General features: G+C 37.0%; 1 protein-coding gene across 1 annotated transcript; it reads right to left on the reverse strand.

Moving 5' to 3' along the window:
* Positions 1–13,435: 13,435 nt before the first annotated feature.
* LOC149720090 (uncharacterized) lies at positions 13,436–16,787 on the reverse strand. The gene is made up of 4 exons (XM_089864167.1): positions 16,467–16,787; positions 14,971–16,239; positions 14,260–14,817; positions 13,436–13,699 (listed from the first exon to the last, which is right to left on the reverse strand). The coding sequence occupies exons 1-4, from the start codon at positions 16,785–16,787 to the stop codon at positions 13,436–13,438; spliced, it is 2,412 nt and encodes an 803-aa protein (XP_089720293.1).
* Positions 16,788–21,514: the final 4,727 nt, after the last annotated feature.

A 21,514-nucleotide genomic window follows, 5' to 3' on the forward strand; every position in this document is an offset into this window, starting at 1 on the left:
TAATTTAAGTGAAAGCTAAAATGAGCCGTAAACCGTAAAATTTTCTTTAATGTTACTTAAAATTACAAAACGCTTTAACTTGAATATAGGGTCTAATAATCTTTTCTCTGTTTATTTCAACTTGGTTGTTTCAAATTGAATAGTGTTCTAAAGTAAGTTTCCAAGGGTATTTTCATGAAAAGTACGAAACATTTACGTCGCTCAACCTAACCAAACCTAACCAAACCTAACCTAACCTAACCTGAGCAAACCTAATCTAACCAAACCAAACCAAACCAAACCTAACCTAACTTAACATAACAGTAATGTTTTGGAAAAGGCATATTATTTGAGAAGTCAATAAAGCTAAACATAAATATTCTGGAAAGGGCGTAGCATTGTTAAATGATTTATAAAATATTACTAACCTAACCTAACATAACATAACATAACATAACATAACATAACATAACAGTAATGTTTTGGAAAAGGCATATTATTTGAGAAGTCAATGAAGCTGAACATCAATATTCTGGAAAAGGCGTAGCATTGTTTGATTTATAAAATATTACTAACCTAACCTAACCAAACCAAACCAAACCAAACCAAACAGTAATGTTTTGGAAAAGGCATATTATTTGAGAAGTCAATGAAACTAAACATCAATATTCTGGAAAAGGCGTAGCATTGTTAAATGATTTATAAAATATTACTAACCTAACCTAACCTAACATAACATAACATAACATAACCTAACATAACATAACATAACAGTAATGTTTTGGAAAAGGCATATTATTTGAGAAGTCAATGAAGCTGAACATCAATATTCTGGAAAAGGCGTAGCATTGTTTGATTTATAAAATATTACTAACCTAACCTAACCTAACCTAACCTAACCAAACCAAACCAAACCAAACCAAACAGTAATGTTTTGGAAAAGGCATATTATTTGAGAAGTCAATGAAACTAAACATCAATATTCTGGAAAAGGCGTAGCATTGTTAAATGATTTATAAAATATTACTAACCTAACCTAACCTGCCCTAAATCAACGTCACCCCGTTGCATTCGAATCGATGGGATCTCCTTATCTTATGCAAATCCCAGTGGTTCGAAAACCCGCCGTTTCGCTAGTTTCTTATCCAGTTTGGCGTATTTCGGTTGAATGGGATTTCGGTTCACTGGGAATTCGGTCCATTGGGAGGATACCTCCTTAATCCCATGGTAGAAGCAAACACCACAGGGGCCGCCATCGGACACTATTTTCCTCGCGCCAAGAAGCACTGCAATAGGCAGTGTAAGTTGGCTAGCTTCCCGCGTTCAGTGAATGAGGGATCCGACTGGTGTTGCTTCCAGTCGCGAGGGAAATGACCCCGATGGCTACCCCACCCCCGTACGTTGGTTTCTCTGCAAGTATTTATTGGAATGGTCTATTTGTCTAAACTTTTATCCTTTAAATTGTTTGATTTTTTTTTAAATTTATTTAATGTATTTTTATGCTCACGTTCAATTCAACTACTATTTCGCAGTTCGTAAGTTTTTCTATTTTAATCAAATTTTGTTTTGGTGCATAAAAGTCCTGTTCATGGGGGAAACACAACAATATTCTGCAGAAACGCATTTTGATATTTGGACAGACAAAAGTTGAGAAAAATGAAGAATGATATTCAAATTTAGCCAAAATTCAGCTAAAACAGTAATTATGAAGTGCAAGAAACAGTCACTATTTGGAGTAGGCCTAGCAATTTGAGACTAAATATTAAATAATATCTAGAAAGGGAAGCGAAAAATTTCTTTCTTCGAACACGTTTGCTCCGATTTGCCAACTAGGAACGCGGTGACAGACACTCACACACACAGACACATCCAGTGTAATACCTCTCCGTGACGTCATCGTCACTCGGAGAGGTAATAATAAATCAGAGTGCAATCTCCTTTCTCTTAATTATTATTCCCTTCTGATTATACTGCATATTTTCATATAAATCTTAAGAAATTAAACGTGAAATTTTTGTTTTACACGACTATTTGAATTATCAATCAGATGACTTGTGTTAGTAAAGACACTTCTTGTTTATCATTGCTCCTAATTTCTCACAATTCCATAAAAAATGAGAAATTAAATTTGAAACTTATATTATTACCCTCTTTTCAATTACAAATTCTTCTTCCTCAATGAGCTTGGGTGAGTAGCCTTTTACATAATATCATAAGAAAATAATATATAGCTCCCTATAAGTATAAAACTCTCCGTGTAAGCCATGTAAGCAGCATTTTCTTCCATTGAAATTTGTAAAAAGTTTCTAATGCCACCTATTATGAGTTTTTGGTGTTAAAAAGAAGAAATATTTGTTTAGAAAATTTTCAAATTTTATATCAGGGATAGAATCAATCTTTTGACTACTAATGAAAAGCTTTCATTTTTTTTAAATCAGATAGAACCTAAAATTACGCTTTCAAAAATATATAGATATTGATAGTTTTAATAACTTAACTATTTTTAATTAATTTTTAATAGTATTAGTTTTCGGTGCCGCTACGATCACTGCCCCCTCTACAGTCGTTTGCAAAAACACGAGCGAAAAAACTAAATTACTCCAAGGATGATAGGGGTGGATACGAATTCTGAGAGAAATACGCGCCGTAACTTCGGACGCGATTGGGTCTGGTGGGACGCTAAAAATGGGGAAGGAATACTCGGGATGAAAGGCAGGTGGGCTACCTCAGAACTAGACCCTATTTAGCGGCATCGTGTTGGCCTAATTTTGCATGCATATTGCCAAAGTTATTTTAAACCTTTTTCTCATAAATAAAATTTGCAATTGAAACATTAAATTTTATATAGAGTTAATATTTAATAATTATTGTTTCGAAATTGTTGCTAAAATAATAGTGTACATAGATGACGCTGCAATAGGGAAACGCCGGTAGGAATTTCTTTGACGGCGCTAAACGCGTCTGATTGAGTTATTGGTTCCGCTTTCAAGAGGGATTGAAAGGATTATAAGATCAAATATTTCATTAAATAATGTTTTTAACTTCTAACTATGGTGTAAAATGATCATTTTTATGCGCAAAAGAAGAAAAGGTTTAATAATCAATGTAAGTTTTTTCAAACATAGTAAAATCATGTTTGGTTTCATCACTATGCGTTAGTAGTTAAATTCCATTATTTTCATCAAATGACTAATCTTTTCAATCGTCCTTGAAATAGGAATAGACAACTTAGGTGACGCCCAGCGCGTTCAAATAAATCCCTACCGGCGTTTCCCTATTGCAGCGTCATCTACGTACACTATTATTTTTGGAACAATTTCGAAGCAATAATTATTAAATATTAAGTCTATATAAAATTTAGTGTATCAATTGCAAATTTTATTTATGAGGAAAAAGTTTAAAATAACTTTGGCATATGTATGCGAATCTAGGCCTACACGATGGCGCTAAATAGGGTCTAGTTCTGAGGTAGCCCACCTGCCTTTCGTCCCGAGTATTCCTCCCCCACTTTTAGCGTCCCACCAGACCCAATCGCGTTCGAAGTTACGGCGCGTATTTCTCTCAGAATTCGTATCCACCCCCTATCATCCTTGATTACTCCCGCGACCCTCCTCTCCCTCGGAGGTACAGTAGATTTACTCCTAAAAGTAGTTTTCATACATTTTCGCCAAATTAATATAACTCATTTCGATGCGGATGCTTTGAAAGTTATAAAGGAAGGTAAATAGTAATTTTGGTGTTCAAACTAATAGTTTTACTATGTTTAATTACAATTAAAAATATGTTAAAGCCTAGATTAGGGCCATTAGGCTAAAATAAAGTCATACCATTATTATACATGGAAGCTAAGCCTTTGCCAAAATAGCGCAAAAATGTGATGTTTTGGACATTACCTGTAACAATTTTGATAAATCTCTATCATCCTTACTCTACAACGTAAAGGAGAGTTAAGAGAAGGATAATAAACATGAAAAATCAGAATTATGTTTACAAGGGTCTTCTCAAATATGCGCCGCTTCCCCAGTGAAGGTGCAAAGCTACTATACAGTGGTCTAGAGCTCCCTACATTCTCCTATTTCCAAACAACCAATGAATCAAGAGACATTAGCAACGTCACTGTGTGAAAAACAAGTTGGGCGGTATTTCGCGGCTAGTTTGAATTTCAAAATATCTAACGTACTTTTCTTAATTTTAAACGTTTTAATTCTATTTTTTTTAGCACCCATAATTTTAGGCACATTTTTTTACCTAAAACTGCCCTCATCTTGTACTAGTCGGAAAACATTGATTCTATCCCTTTAAATAGTTGTAGGTCTAGAATTAAGTTATCATTATGGTCCTATAACTGATAAAGTACATGTCAAAATTATCATAATAAAATAATAGATGGCGCGAGATTTTGATGAACGAGGCTAGCGCCTACAGTGGTACGAGGCATGGAGCATCTTGTGTTTCTACGGGCGCGGCGATATTTCCCCGGCCCATCGTGCCTTGCGCGGACACCTTAGGAAATTTCGCCCCCTTTTACTCGTAGTACCGAAACTTCTCCCACGGGGCGTAAGAGCGTAAGCACGCCTAATTTGGGAGCAAATGCTGCAGTATGAAAATGCACCACGTTTCATACTTATAGGGAGCTATATATTATTTTCTTATGATAATATGGAATGCCTTTTAAAAATTAACATCAGTGGAATCAAGGGAGAGAGAGAGAGAGAGAGAGAGAGTAAATAGTTAAATTTGACATTTATGCTTTACACGCTCTTCATTTATCAATTACGTTTCCTCAGTGACTTATCGTGAGTAGTTTTCTTTTTCATTATTACATACACAGAGTCTAGAGAGCCTGTTAAATGAATCATATTTTTAAACACTCTCTTGAAATATTTGTATTTAAAACAATTGTTGATGACAGGCAGAGTTACTTGCACGCTGCTTGTTATGGCGTGTATATTGAAAATCGAAAGATCAAATTCCACCCGATTCCTCACTCAATGGGTAGCTTAAATTAAAATAGCAGAATCGAAAATTGTCAAAGCACATTCGGAGACCCACTATTAGAGTTTCCGGTTCAAACATTCTACGGCGAGAGTCACGTGTCCTTAGAGAATCCATTAATACGGCTCTGTTTGAATGCTCGTATTTTCAAGCTGTAGAAATAGACAATATATTTATCCATAAAAAATAGACCCTTTTCAAACGGGGACAGCAATATTGTCTGCTTGCTATAGGGTTAAAAGAAACATCCAGTGTGTGGATGCACTGATGCTAGATAGGGCTTCAAAGTTACCACTAATTTCGCTTCAAGCCTAATCTATCGTCTTTGGATACAAATAACTGATGTTTCGTCTTAGGAAAATTAGGCTATATTTTACCTCCAATTTTTTTTAACGGACTATAAGCTATTTATTTTATTTAATATACGCTTGCTGTTACCTGATCTGACCAGAAGAATGATAAGCTTTCCTCATAATAATATCAGGGATAGATTTAATTTTAGAAGTAGGAATGGAGAACAGAGTAATGTGGGCGCGCGTTAAAGTCCCGGACCCCCTTCCACGGGACGGGAGGGAATGAAAGAAGAGGCGGGTCATAAAAGGGAATTATGTATTTTTCGCCATCCCCCTCAGCAACGTCACCAAAACGTAGTTTAAGTGAGCCAATAAGATAATTTAAACTTTTCATTGCGTGTTGGAAGGAGGGGCTCTATACTGGGCTGTGAGTCGGCCTGAAGTAAATACTATCCGTTCTCCATTCCTACTTCTAAAATTAAATCTATCCCTGATATAAGTATAATCATTAGCGAGAGTTAAAGTTTGCTATTGGTAGAATTTGAAGAGGGGCACCGAATACTGTTGCCCAGTCAGGAATTAAAACCTTTTACAGCGATGTTCTCAGCTATATTTTTGATCTCAAAATCTCATGAACATACAGAATACAAACGAAACCTGAGATATTTAAATAGCATACTCAATGTTGGCACCAAAACAAGGCGTGACATGATTGGCTAATACACAATTGCTGTAGCTGAAAAGTAACGCCGTAAAGTTCAAACGCACTAACACCATGGGATTATTATTCACACGGCACATCCTCAACATTATGAAGATTTATTATTTACCTGTCCAATTATTCAAATAGAAATAAAATATATAAAATAAAATATATAAAAGTATAATATATGAATTTCGAAATATTTATTTCATGAATTCCAGTATATTAAATTAACTATTTCGAGCATATATACAGGGTTGAGACCAGCGAATTGATCCCATTAAATGCTCCGTCAAAAGACTAAAACATTTAAAGTGCTGCGACATGAAAAAAATCGACTAAATGTAATCAAAAATGACAAAGAAAGTGGATCAAAATGTTGCTGAAAACGTTTCAAATGACTTTTCAATAAAGAAAAGTGACGTGAAATGACTAATTATACAAATAAAAGGGTTTTCGGATGAAATACACTTCAAAGCGATGTTAAAAATATAAATGTGATGGCTATTTTTGTTAAGATACTAAAAATTAAAATCCTTTTACGATATTGTTTAGTTTATCTTTAGAGTCAGGAAGTGTGACAAGGAGCCTTAGACATTTCTGTAGTAAGTTTGAAACATAGTCCAGTCAAGGATTATTTAAATAACAATTTTAGCTAATGCGCAGGCGCGAGTGACGTCGTTTACTACCGCCAGCAGAGAGAATTTGAAAATTCTCTCTGCCGCCAGCTTCCGCTTCCATCGACTGCTGCCCCACTCACTCTGTTCAAACAACAATCACCGTCTGTTGGGAGGAAACCGAGGCTTAATAAAAATGCCAAATTGTTTTTGTAACGGTTGTAGGAATGATTCAAGGTATTCGCTTAAAAATATATGAAAGGAATATCGTTCCACGCGTTTCCAAAGCCAAAAACCCAGATAGAAAAATGTAAAAGATGGATACTAGCTTCCACTAGCTTCTATTCACTTTCAATAAATTTCAAGCTTTGTTTTTGGTTTGGGAAATGGTTTGAAAACGATATTTACCATGTCGGGTCTTGTTAAATACTTATAGGTTACTTGAACAATTAAAAAACAACACTTCTTATAGTTAACCATGGCAGAAATTCAAACACGAACTTCCCCTTCTAGTTCAAAGCCGGTTTTTAAATTTGACGCATGCGCGCGGACACCGCGATGAGACCCCGAGTCAGCGCCAGAAAGAGACGAGTTTAGCCACAAAAGCGAACGAACGCGCCAATTCACTTTAACACTCCCTCTCAAGTCTCTCCTCCCTGATATATCTAAAGCGAAAGAAACGATTATTGGAATGCCTTAATGTATTGTTAAACTCTCCCTTTAAAATTTCTGTCACCCGTCGACAACAAGGATTTCACGCATTCAATCCCGCTCGTCTATTATTTAAACATTCAAGGAAATCGAGGTTAACATTAAATGCAAAAGCAAGTTTATGCTGATGGTATATTTTTTTGAATGGTCTTAAGGCTGTGTTTATCACGATTCCAGAATTACGTGTATTTCTCCAGAAAGCGAAAAATAATATTAAAAGCAAAAAGAAGTATATAGTATCTTTATATATTTAATATATTGTATTATAATTTTAACATAAGTAATTTTATGAACAAAAGGATTACGGCCCAGGTAATTATTTTTAGGTCAGGGAAACGAGAGGCTAATCACTTGGATTTTCTGTACTTCAATTAAAGTTTAGGTATGCGTTATTGTGGGGCTGCTCACTCAAGTTTTCTGTTTGTGTCGCATTATTACAATTATAAAAGAAGTTAAATTATTGATGTACAGATTACGGGAAATCATTTTAGCACAGTTAAAGATAGGGCATCGAGGGACCAATCAGTCTAATTTTCTGTACTTCAATTAAGGGTTTACTTATGCGTTACGATTAATCATTTTTGCACTGTTAAAGGGTGCGCAAGTTTCCTATTTGTGTCGCACTTTTATTATTATAACAGAAGAAAATGAATTGCAGTTAGAATTACTAGTAATCATTATATCGAACTTAAAGGTAGCGCGTCGAGGGGCTATTCACTGAATTTTTCTATTCGTTACGATGTAGCTAAAATTATGAGCCCAGCCCTTGGGTTATCTTGTTTGTTTCACGCTCTTTACCTAACCTTCTTCTCTCCCGTTCCTTCTGGTCCCATAAAACCTCGAAGTCAGACTCCTTTTGGTAAACCGATTTCCCTTTTCCTCAACACATCGACAGTGCACAGTGACCTGATAGGGGGCTTAACTGAAAATCCCCCTCTCTCTCCGACTTCGTGCTTTATTATTTTCGCAAACTATAGTTTATATAATAATATTTCTATTGTCTGATATTACTGAACTTTAATCTATTAAACTTCTCTATATGAATAATATGATAAAAATAGTTGTTAATTTAATATTATCGACGCTGTGCATCTAAACTTTTCTCTTGAAATTTTATAAGGGGCCCCCAAATCTTCCTTAGCCTACCTGTAAAAAAATCCTGGCGGCGCCACGCCGCGGGACTTAATATGTTATCTTACTCAGGGCCGGATTAACAATATTTTGGGCCCTAGGCAAGGCGTTAGTTCCGGGCCCCCAGCCCCCCAACAGACCACAGTTTAAGAGAATCTAAGAGACATACTGTTTTTGTATTTTTAATTGACTTAACACTGAACTGCATATTTAAATTTCTTTTTGAACTCAATAGTTCAATTCCTTTCTTTCTAATTCAAGAAATTTATCAATTATCTGTTCATAGTCTATGAAGTCTTTTAGCAAATCCTTTTCAATATATATCAAAGATAAAGAACTTAATTTTTCCTGGGCTAATGTGGTTCTTAAGTAGTTTTTCACTCTTTTTAAAGCTGAAAAGGATCTCTCGCCTCTTGCATTGCAAACACAAGTAAATTCTCAAAACAATTTCTAAGTTTGGAAAAGTTGAAATGATATTATTGGTAAGAATGAAGGAATGAAAGAATTCTGGGTTTTTGCTTTCTTCATTCTTCACGAAATGCTTGAAATGTAGCAGTTCGTTTTCAAGCTCTTCAAAATTTAAATCATTGCAATACGTTTCTGCCAATTCTTGGAAAGCTCCAGAGAAAGATTCATCGGGGGCATTAATGTTAAAAATAGGTTTGAACTTTTCATCAGTGTCCTTGTTAACTTTAGATTGTTTTTTTTAGTTTTTGTCATTAGATTGTCACATACGAGGGGTCCGTCATTCGAAGAAAAAACGTACGGGATTTTTATGGATTTTTACGTATTTTTTTTTAAATGGATTTGTCGATTTTTTATAAAAATCCAAAATCCAGTAGGATTTTCAAAAAAACCGTTGTGTTTTTGAATTTTTTCATGGAATTTCGTAATTTGTTTTAGGAATATCGTTATTTGTTTTGGGATTTCGTATTTTTAACTGTAATTTGTATCGTCTTCTTTTTGGGTTTTTTTCACAAAATTTTGGATTTTTTTTGTGGATTTTCACAAAATTTTGGATTTCTAAAAAAATACGAACAAACTCCCGGATTTAACATGTTATTTTGGATTTCTAAAAAAGTTTCGGTATTTTTGGATTTTTTTGAGATTTTCGGTGGATTTTTGGATTTTTAACATAATTTTATATATTTTGAAACTTTTGAACGATCTTCGGATTTTTCAAAAATTACAAAATCCTTTTTGTATTTTCACTGGAATTTTGGATTTTTTGGATTTTTCCCCGAGCGTACGGGATTTTTTGGCAATGACGGATCCCTCGTTCACATAAGACGTAAAACGCTTTTATTTTGAAAGCTTCCCTTCCACTCAGTGTGTTATCATCGTTTTTAGCCACATCGTATGATGTACATCTACGATGAGTCTCTTAGTTTGGCCTGCCCTGTTGTACTCGTTCTCTTAGTAGTACTAGTACCAGTAGACGTGAAAGAATAGCGCGTTTGGTAGTATAGAATTTTTCGTTCGTCATTTAAGGGAGAGTGAATGGGAGAAATTTGTGGTGAGGTGATTTTTACGTTCGTGTATTTTAAGAGAATGGGGATTATAATAGTAACTTTAAGCATTGCATTTAATTGTACCAGTAAGGTTAAGCATTTTGAATTGTGTTTTACGATTGCTCGACATATTTAAAGCGAGATAGAGGATTATGGTGTTACCTTAATTAAAATGGAAAGTAAATGCTGCCTTTAAAATTCCTGTCACCCGTCGACAATAAGGGTTTCACGCTTTCAATCCCGCTCCCCTATTTCAAAATCCAAAGAAATCGAGGAGAATTTTTAAAAAGCAAAAGAAAGTATGTTCCGTTGTTATATTTAGAATGGTCTTGAGATGTTTATTATTAGAAGTTACGTGTATTTCTCCACTAGTCGAGAAGAATTTTAAAAGAAAGTACTAGCTTGTGGCCCTGCATATTACAATTATAACGTAAGTAAATTTATTGAAGTAAGGATTATGGGTTATTATTTTTGTAAGGAAATCGAGGGGTTATTCACTCTCATTTTCTGTACTTCTTTTAATGGGCATTTACGGGTATTTCGTTTAACCATTGTTAAAGGATGCTCATCATGGGGGTACTCACGTTTTCCGTTCGTGTTTCACTATTAAAATTATAACAGAAGTAAAAAAATGAAGTAATCATTTTAAAACAGTAGGTAACGCATCAAGGGCTATTCACTCAAATTTTCTGTACGCCTGTCAAGTACAGTACGATGTGGCTACTATTACGAGCCCAAACCTAGGGTCGCCTTGTTCTTTCCTGCGCCACCATCGAAGAACCTTTTACGTATTTTTCCCCTTTCTTCGTTACTTTTGTAAATTATCTATTTTGTGAGCTGAGCAATTATTTAAATTATTTCAAATTATGACGAACACCCTGAATAAAGCTTATCAAGGAATCATACAATGCAACTTCAGTGTTTAATGACGGGACGTCAGTAACAACACGAATTCAAAATGATATTTCTTTCTCCGAGGATTGCGACTTCTGAAAATACACTTCCATTGAATTTTTAAGTTTCTTTTTGTCTTTTTACCTCTCCGTGTGACGTAGTCCAGGAGAGGTTCTGTAACGGCCGTGTCTGTGTGTGTGTCTGTCTGTGTGTGTGTCTGTCTGTGTGTCTGTCTGTCTGTCCGTTGTTACACCCACGTGACCGCGTTCGCAGTTTGCGTATCGGAGCAAACGTGTTCGCCATTTCCGAACTGCTTTCACAGTCACGGAAATGGCTCCTCTACTTGAGTTCTCACACCACCATCTTCTGGTCTTTGTCCATCCCACACGGACACCAGTCTGTTCTTACTGGCTTCTAATCACCACCATCTTCTGCTCTTTGTCAATCCCACATTGACACCAGTCTGCACTTACACTGGCTTCTAACACCACCATCCACTGGTCTTCCGTCTATTCCACATAGACACCAATCTGTATCATTGGCTTCTACTCCATTATCATCGTTTGGTTTTAGGATATACGCGGCGATCAGCTAGGGTTACGAGAAACGTCTAGCCTCCCTAAGGTGGGATCGCCACCAAAGGTTTTCGCAATTGCGCTTTTTCCTTACTATTATAATGGAAACGAATCGTATATATACCCCAAATTTGAAAAAAGCGGGCAAGAGGGGTACCCTTAACTTTAAACGTCAATATTAGCAAAGTTTGAGAAGATAATAGGTATAACTTTATTTTAAACGATTTAACTATTATTAATGTTAATTATTGAAGATTAAAATAATTAAAAATAATTATATTTATTTAAATATTAAAGATAAACCTCTGGTGCAAAGAGAGAGATTATCATTGCCTCCTATATCTACCAAGGCCCGTGCATGCGATATATTTCCTTCATTGCCTCTTATATCTATCAAGGCCCGTGCATTGTGATATATTTCATTCATTGCCTCCTATATCTATCAAGGCCCGTGCATTGCGATATATTTTTCAAAACAACAACAAAAATGGGAAACCCCAACTCAGAAACATAATAACGTTTTCATTGGATACTTTAAGTTTATATAATCTTCTTGACACGGAGAGGTAATATTTTGGTTTTCCCAACTTGTTCTTTCTCTCTTTATAAATTGCCATAATGTTTTTGGGTAACGGGTTTTTCAACATTAGGCTGCCGTTACATCTCACCTGGCTTTTCCATGGTGTCAGTGACGTTATGTTTTGGTAGAGAAAGAGGGGGAAATATATTTTTGGGTTTTTCATTTTCTCAATTTTTGAAAACTAGCTTATTACGGGCCCCTCAGATATCCGGGCCCTAGGCAATTGCCTAACTTGCCTAGTGGTTAATCCGGCCCTGATCTTACTCTATGTTTTCCACCATCTATCTCTTTTACCTTTCCGTTCAGCCTTTGTTTGGTTTTTGGAACTCACGAAATCATAAGTATAGTACACTTTATTCGATTTAGAAACAATTATAGAACGAACGATTTTCACGTAGAGACACGTATTCAAAATCCATTAAGTTAGGTTCAAAACCTTTAACTAACTTGTTAATGGCAATTAAAAACATTCCCTAAGCGTTTCAGCACCGCTAGCAGTCTCCATTTTCTGTTAACTTTGCTCGAGGTTTTTTTCTCTAGTCGGAATACGTCAATCGCGTCTGTATGACCTATCCGCACGGGATCCAATAGGAATGCGCAGAGCAATGACGGACATGAAAGGGGTGGGGCTTACTTGTCCAATGACACCGGCGTAAGAGTAGAAGCGTAAAGTTTTGCTACTTAGGTCTTATTATAGTAAATTCCTTCTTGATTCTGCGAAATCAATAAAGTGACTGCTTAAATTTATACCACTGCCACATGTCAAGAATTCCCACGCATTATACTTCTAACATAATTACAGAAAAGTAGTCAATCGTTTCGTCAGTCCCAAATTGGAAAGTAATGGTAGAATTCAACTTTAGATGGGATAAATATTCACGTAGAAAACCAGGTATTTTTGATGTAAACCTCTACTCCTTCTAAAGGTGCGATTGATTACAGTTGTTATTCCACAACACTAGAAACAGTATCGATAACCCATTTCGCCTTTTTGTTTATACTCCTGACGCAGTTTAATGCTCGGGAGTGACTGGGTAACGGCAAACGCAGTCATGGTGATAGTGACGCAAAACCCAAACTCGGCATGGTAATATACCTGACTCCAATAATTCAAAAGTGAGTATAGTTCTTCTAGCTTTATTATGGCGCAATTAATCGGCAACTATATGAGCGTCGTTAGAGCACAACTATAGCCTAGCTTAAAGTGACTCAAAAGAAGGGAGTGGCGGGTGGGTTAAAATTATTTGAAATATGCCAGAGGCACGTGAATGGGGAGAGGCATGGCTCAAAGAAACTCGGAAACCCAATAATAATAATAATAATAATAGGCTTTTATTTGGAACAATCATTAAGAAATCTCTTATTTACAATGATGTCCAGGTAGTCATGAATTACATATTTACAATTAAATTAAGTTAAAATAGGATTAAAATTCTACTAGAGAAGTTAATGTTGATGGAGAAGATTGTTGGTTATATGATGTTCTATTGCTTTCTTAAAATCATTTATTGTTGTTATATTCTTGATCTGGTTATCCAGGCCGTTCCAATACTTCATTCCCTGATGTTTTGTACTTTTACCCCTAAATTTGGAGTTAAAATGTTCAATGAAGAAATTACTACCATGTCCCCTAGTCCGGTGATTATTAGTAGTCATGTTATTTGCCGGGAACCATTCCGCAACGTAGTCTGGGAAGTACCCGTTTTTGACCTTAAACATAAAAGTTAATAGGTCATAATAATAGCCGAATTCAATTGTTTGTATTTTTGCTATGGCCTTCGCTTTGGCAGACGAGGTATATTTAGTAGTCTTTGAAATTAGCTTTGCACAGGTGTTGTGAAGGGACACAAGTTTCGCTTGGTTATATTTGGAAGTATTGTAGTAAAATAGAATTCCATAGTGCAGCAATGGTTTGACGCATGCATTGTAGAGTAGTCTTAGAGTGTCTGTGGTGAGGTAATTCTGTAGTGGCCTCAGTATCCATAGCCGAGAATTTGCCTTTTTAGTAATATATTCTATATGATTGGTCCCTGTTAGCATTTCATCTATCCACCATCCAAGATATTTGTATGCTTTCACTCTCTTAATAGAACCCGAACAAATTGTGTTTATTTCTTGGGCCGCAGTTTTCATTTGTTGATTAGGCGCCAAAATCAAGTAGTTTGTCTTCCCCTCGTTTAGGATAAGACCTCTCTTCCTGAGGGTTGTTTTAGGTTAGTTAAATCTTTTTCGGTGTCTGAGAGGGCAAGCTTCAATTCTTTATTGGTTACTATAAGGGCTGTGTCGTCCGCATATTCATTAGCTTGGGAGTTCCTTAAACATTTATGTACTTCGGCTGTATACGTGGTAAACAGCAATGGACCCAGGACACTGCCCTGGGGCACCCCGTGTTTAATAGTACGGGTTGCTGAGCAAGTCCCATTGATATAAAGTGTTTGCTGTCTGTTTGTTAGATAAGACTTGAACCAGGCCAGTACAGTTCCTCCAATTCCTCTCTTTTCTAGATCTTTAATAAGGATATCATGTTGTACGGCATCGAAGGCTTTCGACAAATCTATAAACACTAGGATGACGTACTTCTCACTGTTTAGCTGTTCAAGTACGGTTTCATTTAGATTAAAGATACTCGTCGTTGTAGAATGTCTGGATCTAAATCCTGATTGTAGTCTGTATAGAGCCTGGTTCTCTTCAAGGTGAGCATATACCAATCTATGTACGACTCTCTCACACAATAGAGAAAGAACCGGTAGAACCGATATTGGGCGGTAGTTTTTGGGTTCAGATGAGTCTCCTGCTTTGAAGATCGGTATAATTTTAGCTTTCTTCCACTGTTTTGGAAATTTGCCAGTTGATAATTTCAAATTTAAGATATGAGTTAATATTTTAGCAATTATAGCAGCAAGACTTTTGCATAAAGCCGGTGCTAGTCCATCGATCCCACTAGCTTTATTAGCTTTTACTTTCTAAAGCACTCTGAAAACCTGATCTTCCGTTAATGTGGGAAAGTTGGTAAGGTTTGAGATGTAAGAGATCGGGAGCTCGTTAGATTCTAATGTATCAGCCTGCCTCAAGTCAGAGACTTGCGTTTTATAATTATGAAGGAGGTCCTCCTCTATGTTGACGAAGTATTCGTTTAAAACATTGGCGATTTCCGTCGGGTCGTGTGTCACCTTGATGTTAAGGTTTATCTTGCTTATTTGATTAGGAGGTTTGTGCTTTAGGTATGGCTTGAGCGTAGCCCATATGGATTTTGCTGATCGGTCCCGGTATAGCTGATTATGAAAGTAGTTGGCTTTGGCCTCGTGTATCAGTTTGGTCACCAGATTCCATTGGGTTCGATACAAATCTATGTATTGTTCTCTTTGTTCCCTTTGCCAACTTTTAGTTTTATATTTATCTCGTATATGCATCTGGTGTTTAATAAATGGATTCATCCATGGGGCATTTTTGTCAGGGACATATTTCCGTCTTAGTGGGGCATGCACATCTAGTTGGTTATTTAGCTCTCTTTGTAGGATATCCAGTCCTTGCTCGGGGTCCCCTATATGCTCTATCGCCGAATTGAGTGCACTTTGCAATTGCCTAGTAAACAGGTCCATATTCATGTCCTTGTAGTTTCTGGTATACCTCATAGTTTTTAGTATTTTGTGACAGGCCTTTCTTCTGACAACCCATGTTAGGTCATGATCGGAGACACCACACGTCATGACACGGACTTCTATTATTCGGTCAGGATAGTTCGTATATATGTGGTCTATTAACGTTTGTGAGTCCAGGGTAATTCTTGTTGGAGTTCCGATCATTTGCTTGTATCCCTGCATTGTTTTAGTTAGGAGTTTTGTTTTGGCTGAGAGCGAATTAGTTTGTAGGTCACAATTTGTGTCTCCAAGGAGTATAATTTCTGGGTTATTTCCGGAGTTAAGATAGGTTAGTTGATCGCCTAGTTCTAGCAAGGAATCTTCTATTTGCGCTAGTGGGGGAATGTATATAAAGCCGATCACTAGTTTGTTGGAGTTTATGTATGTTATTTCCATCCACATGTATTCCAACATGGAGTTTTTTGGTCTTTCCCTTTCTTGAAATTCTACTTGGCTTATTGGTATGGTTGTTTTATAGTATATCGCAATCCCACCTCCTTTTCTGTCCTTCCTATCTGACCTCCACAAGTTATAGCCCTGAATGTTGCATATGCTATCCGGGATAGTACTATTCAACCAGGTTTCAGTAAGTCCTAGCATGTCTATATTGAACTTTGTTAATAGGTAATATATTTCAGTTAATTTGTATTTTAAGCTTCGGATGTTTAGGTGGGCTATAAGTAGTCCTTTATGGTGAGTGGGTGTGTATTTCAGCTCCGTTGGTATATTCGGGGGGAGCAATTTCCAATAAAGTAGCTCCTATATTGTTGCACGACTCTAATTTTGCAGAGTGAGGCTCGCTCTTCTGTCATCCTACCAACGAACTTGTTTGTCTTTACTTTGAATGGGGTTTTCCTAGTTTCCTCGTGGTGGACTTGTCTTTTGGGTTTCGTTGACTTTGAAGGTCTCTCTCTTTGCTCTATATGCCGTTCAGGCTCAGGCTTGGGATTGATATTTTTCGATTTGTGGTTCTGTACTATATCTCTATAAGATGGGTTTGTTAAATCGGCCGGTGTCTGCGTCGCTGGGTAATGGGCCCCCTCGCTGACTCTTAGTGGTATTGTTGGGACTTCTGATTCTGAGAGTAAAAGGTTCCTGGTGGAAAACGGAGGTCCCACGCAATTTTTTAAGTATGTAGATCTCCAGCTGAATCGCGTCATTGAACAAGTGATGTGGAAGCGACCATTGAAAAGTACGGTGGCCTTGGACTTGAGTAGGGTCTTCGTTCCATTCTACTTGCTTTTAATGCTATTGTCAGGAACAGTAGCCGTCGTCATAACAGAAATCTTGTTCTATCAATTTGCATAAACGCTGACTATTTCGAAAACAGGCAAACATTTTGTGCCTCGAAGTGTAGTAATTTGCACGTAACGAATTTTAAGTCTGCTCAATTATATGGACTAATTAAACACTAATGTTTTATTATAATTTAAATATTACATTCGATTATGATCTCCATTACGATTCAAATTCAGATGAAATTAATTGTCTTGCATTAATTAAAACGGGAAAATATGTACGTAGTTCAATCGAATTGCTTCAAATATCTCTAGATCAAAAAATTATTTTTAATTCTGAGGATGCAATAATATAATCACTCTATTAGATGCACTCGTTCGAGAGAAACCTTTCTGCAGTACAGTGGAATATATGGGCCTTGATTGGGGAAGATGCTCTGATCATAAGGGACACGTTTCTGGTCCAGTTCTCGATCGAATTGACGGCAGTTTCATTATAGTCTGGAAGCGATTTTAGAAACGCTACTTTTCAAATAATTGAAGCAAAACTTAATTGAACAAGCGAAGTCGATGAGAAAATCGAAAAGTACTTCTGCCTTGGACATTTGTAGCGTCATCATTCGTTTGTACTGGCTTTTCAGTTTGTTGTTCTGGTTTAGTAGCAGTTTTCCTACGTGAAATATATATCACGACAGCAAGTCAAATATTGCGAAAATTCATTAAAATATTTTATGACTCGAAATGTAGTGCGTCATTTTAAATCTTTTTAAAACTTATACGTACCCGGTATCTATGATATTATTGTGGTTCCATTCACTTTTGCTTCGTCCATGAATGCACCATGTTTTTGTTAAGTGTGGACACACGAACGGGATTACCCTATTACCTATCGATTATTACTAGCTGTTTCCCGCGGCGTCGCTCGCGTAAAATTAGAACTTCCATCAAAATGATATAAAGAATGGGTAGATATTACTGGTGACAAATATTTTTGTAGCTCCCTAGGAGCGAAGGCACTCGGCGTTGCCCGTCAGCCAGTCGGGAAATTTTTTATTACTTTCCACGCGGACATTATTCCATAAAGAAGGGCTTTTAAGTTTTTGGCCGCCATTTAAAAAAATGGCAACAAATCGAACCCGAAAGACCTTTCAGCCCGTCTACAGGTTAAAGGAAACCAGTGTACTAAATATTTGTGAAATCGGTTGAAACGCGCGGACTTTGTTGTGTAGAGATGATTTTTCACATTTCTGGGCGCCATTTTTAGCCACATCGTAGTATAAGATGAGGCTCTTAGTCTGATCTGCCTTAGTGTAGTAGTGCCACAGTCCTGCCTTTGGCAGTATCGTTCGTCATTTTTGAACGTCGAGAGAAAATATTTTTCTTTTTAGTTAACGTTACAGTTCACAGGTGGAGTTTTAAACTTGATACAGGGAAGAGATTATATTTCTTAAATTTTCTTCCTCCACGGAGAACCGAACCGCGGACCTATCGCTCGCCAGCTAAGCAGCCTCGCCTAAAACCGCTTGCTAAGAAACGCTCGCGAATAGAGGACTAGTCTCGGAGAGTTTGTCAGAGACAGGGTCCCCTTCCTCTCTCTCTCGATCTCTTCAACTAGGAGTCATGATCTTATTTGATGCCAGGAGATATAAATTCGCGGTAGGAGAGGCAAAAAGTATATTATATAAATTTTAACCGACCGGGAAGAAGTTTTTCCAATTGATCTCGTTGTTCTAATTTACGTACTTTACGATCATACGATGTGGCTAGTATTTTTGTCTTGACAAACTTGTTTAAGATGGAAATACCTTTCTTAGTACGCGTAATCACAAAAAATTATTGTTTTAGGCTAACGATAAAGCTTATTGTTAGTTAAATCTTAATTATTTTTACGAAATAGTGAAACAAAAATAATTCCATAATAATGGATGATAAACTTTACTTGGCACTCAGCATTGGCATTTGGCAATGAGAAACAATAATCATCCCTGAGAGAACCCACAACGCGGGTTACCTAATACAATTCCAGTCAAAAGCAAACTTTATTGCTTTGGCGCTCTTTAGATAGAGCTCGGCATTATCTATCCATTATCTACGTTATTTTATCTTTATCCATACTGGAAAATTATCCACAGAACTTGCATGTTAAATCGTATTATATGCACAACCATGGATAAAGAATGCGCGTGAGGAAATTGTTTTCACGCTATAGGATAATCAACTCCCTATCTCTAACGACAGCTTATTCTGCATATACTCTGTTACAACATCGGTTATTAGCACTTTGAAGCACTAACCGTAGGCCTAATTCCATTTTGTAGTTTGTAATATGCCAGAAAACTTCATACCTCTTATAATCTAGATTTTATTGATTACAACAATATTAACCATGCAAACTCTGGGTTTTAGGTGTATATCAAGAAAAACTCCATTTAAAGGGAATGAGAAGCTTCGTTTGAAAAACCGCATTTATATAACAAAACAGAATTAATTTCTGTGAATTCAAAAATATCAAGCTTATAATTCACCGATTTCTGGTTATTTGGCAAGGGCTTCATATGAAATTATTTGAAATCCACTTTTTATCAAAGGCTAAAACGTTTCCCGTAGGCTTACGTCACAGATATGTTTTTCACGTGAGATGGTGCCACTCTCTCCGCTATCAGACCCAGAGTTTTGACTGGCGAGAAGCTCGAGACGCAAATAGGATTCCCGCGTTTTTCCTGACGTCATAGTGATGTCATCAAACGGGCGAACAAGCTCGACAAGACAAAATTATTGATATATCAAAACTGAGTTTTCATGATTTTTCAATGGATTATAAAAATAGAAACTTTGGTTCAATTATATTAAAAACTTGATATTTTGAAAGTAGAGACTTGAAATTGATTACCAGTAAAATAATTTATTTCAACGGAAAACGGTAATGGAACGTTGTTTTTCTTAAGCATGCCTTTAAGTTTCAATTAAAAAGAAAAATTAATATCTGCTCCTTCAGTCACGTGATAACAACAGTCTTATCGAAACTTTTTAGGTCTTGATTCTAATCAAGACATTTTTGATTAATATCTGTTCCTTCAGTCTTCATTTTAATTAAGGATGTTAAGAAACTGTTTCACATTTTCAAAATGTGCACTAAGCAGAAACATATATAACTGTAAAGGGGACCATAACTTAAGCTCAATCAGCCATTTATTTATAATGATACTTCAAAAAAAACGTAAATCATTAAAAGTTTGGGTAAGTACCCACAAGCACCCGGGGCAAGAACTCACAAACACCCGGGGCAAGTACCCACAAGCACCTGGGGCAAGCACCCACAAGTACCTACAAACACCCACAAGTACCTACATGCACCCACAAGTACCTACATGCACCCACAAGTACCTACAAGCACCCACAAGTACCTACAAACACCCACAAGTACCTACAAACACCCACAAGTACCTAAAAACACCCACAAGTACCTACAAACACCCACAAGTACCTACAAACACCCACAAGTACCTACAAACACCCACAAGTACCTACAAACACCCACAAGTACCTACAAACACCCACAAGTACCTACAAACACCCACAAGTACCTACATGCACCCACAAGTACCTACAAACACCCACAAGTACCTACAAACACCCACAAGTACCTACACGCACCCAAAAGTACCTACAAGCACTCACAAGTACCTACAAACACCCACAAGTACCAACAAACACCCACAAGTACCTACAAACACCCACAAGTACCTACAAACACCCACAAGTACCTACAAACACCCACAAGTACCTACAAACACCCACAAGTACCTAAAAACACCCACAAGTACCTAAAAACACCCACAAGTACCTACAAACACCCACAAGTACCTACAAACACCCACAAGTACCTACAAACACCCACAAGTACCTACAAACACCCACAAGTACCTACAAACACCCACAAGTACCTACAAACACCCACAAGTACCTACATGCACCCACAAGTACCTACAAACACCCACAAGTACCTACAAACACCCACAAGTACCTACACGCACCCAAAAGTACCTACAAGCACTCACAAGTACCTACAAACACCCACAAGTACCAACAAACACCCACAAGTACCTACAAACACCCACAAGTACCTACAAACACCCACAAGTACCTACAAACACCCACAAGTACCTACAAACACCCACAAGTACCTACAAACACCCACAAGTACCTACAAACACCCACAAGTACCTACAAACACCCACAAGTACCTACAAACACCCACAAGTACCTACAAACACCCACAAGTACCTACATGCACCCACAAGTACCTACATGCACCCACAAGTACCTACAAGCACTCACAAGTACCAACAAACACCCACAAGTACCTACAAATACCCACAAGTACCTACAAACACCCACAAGTACCTACAAACACCCACAAGTACCTACAAACACCCACAAGTACCTACAAACACCCACAAGTACCTACAAACACCCACAAGTACCTACAAACACCCACAAGTACCTACAAACACCCACAAGTACCTACAAACACCCACAAGTACCTACAAACATCCACAAGTACCTACAAACACCCACAAGTACCTGCAAACACCCACAAGTACCTACAAACACCCACAAGTACCTACAAACACCCACAAGTACCTACA

This window comes from Phalangium opilio, unplaced genomic scaffold (assembly GCF_054372755.1).
Source record: "Phalangium opilio isolate 3A_F unplaced genomic scaffold, DU_Popi_V2 ptg000002l_1, whole genome shotgun sequence".
Taxonomy (NCBI): Eukaryota; Metazoa; Arthropoda; class Arachnida; order Opiliones; family Phalangiidae; genus Phalangium; species Phalangium opilio.

Excerpts from the sequence above, each read along its gene's own strand:
- LOC149720090 (XM_089864167.1), bottom strand. The coding sequence starts at position 16,787 with ATGACGCGATTCAGCTGGAGATCTACATACTTAAAAAATTGCGTGGGA. Across the intron at positions 14,818-14,970 it reads CCACATTAACGGAAGATCAG|TGGAAGAAAGCTAAAATTAT; the intron begins GTTTTCAGAGTG and ends TTTCCAAAACAG. Across the intron at positions 13,700-14,259 it reads CGGACGACACAGCCCTTATA|GTCAAAAACGGGTACTTCCC; the intron begins GTAACCAATAAA and ends TTTATGTTTAAG.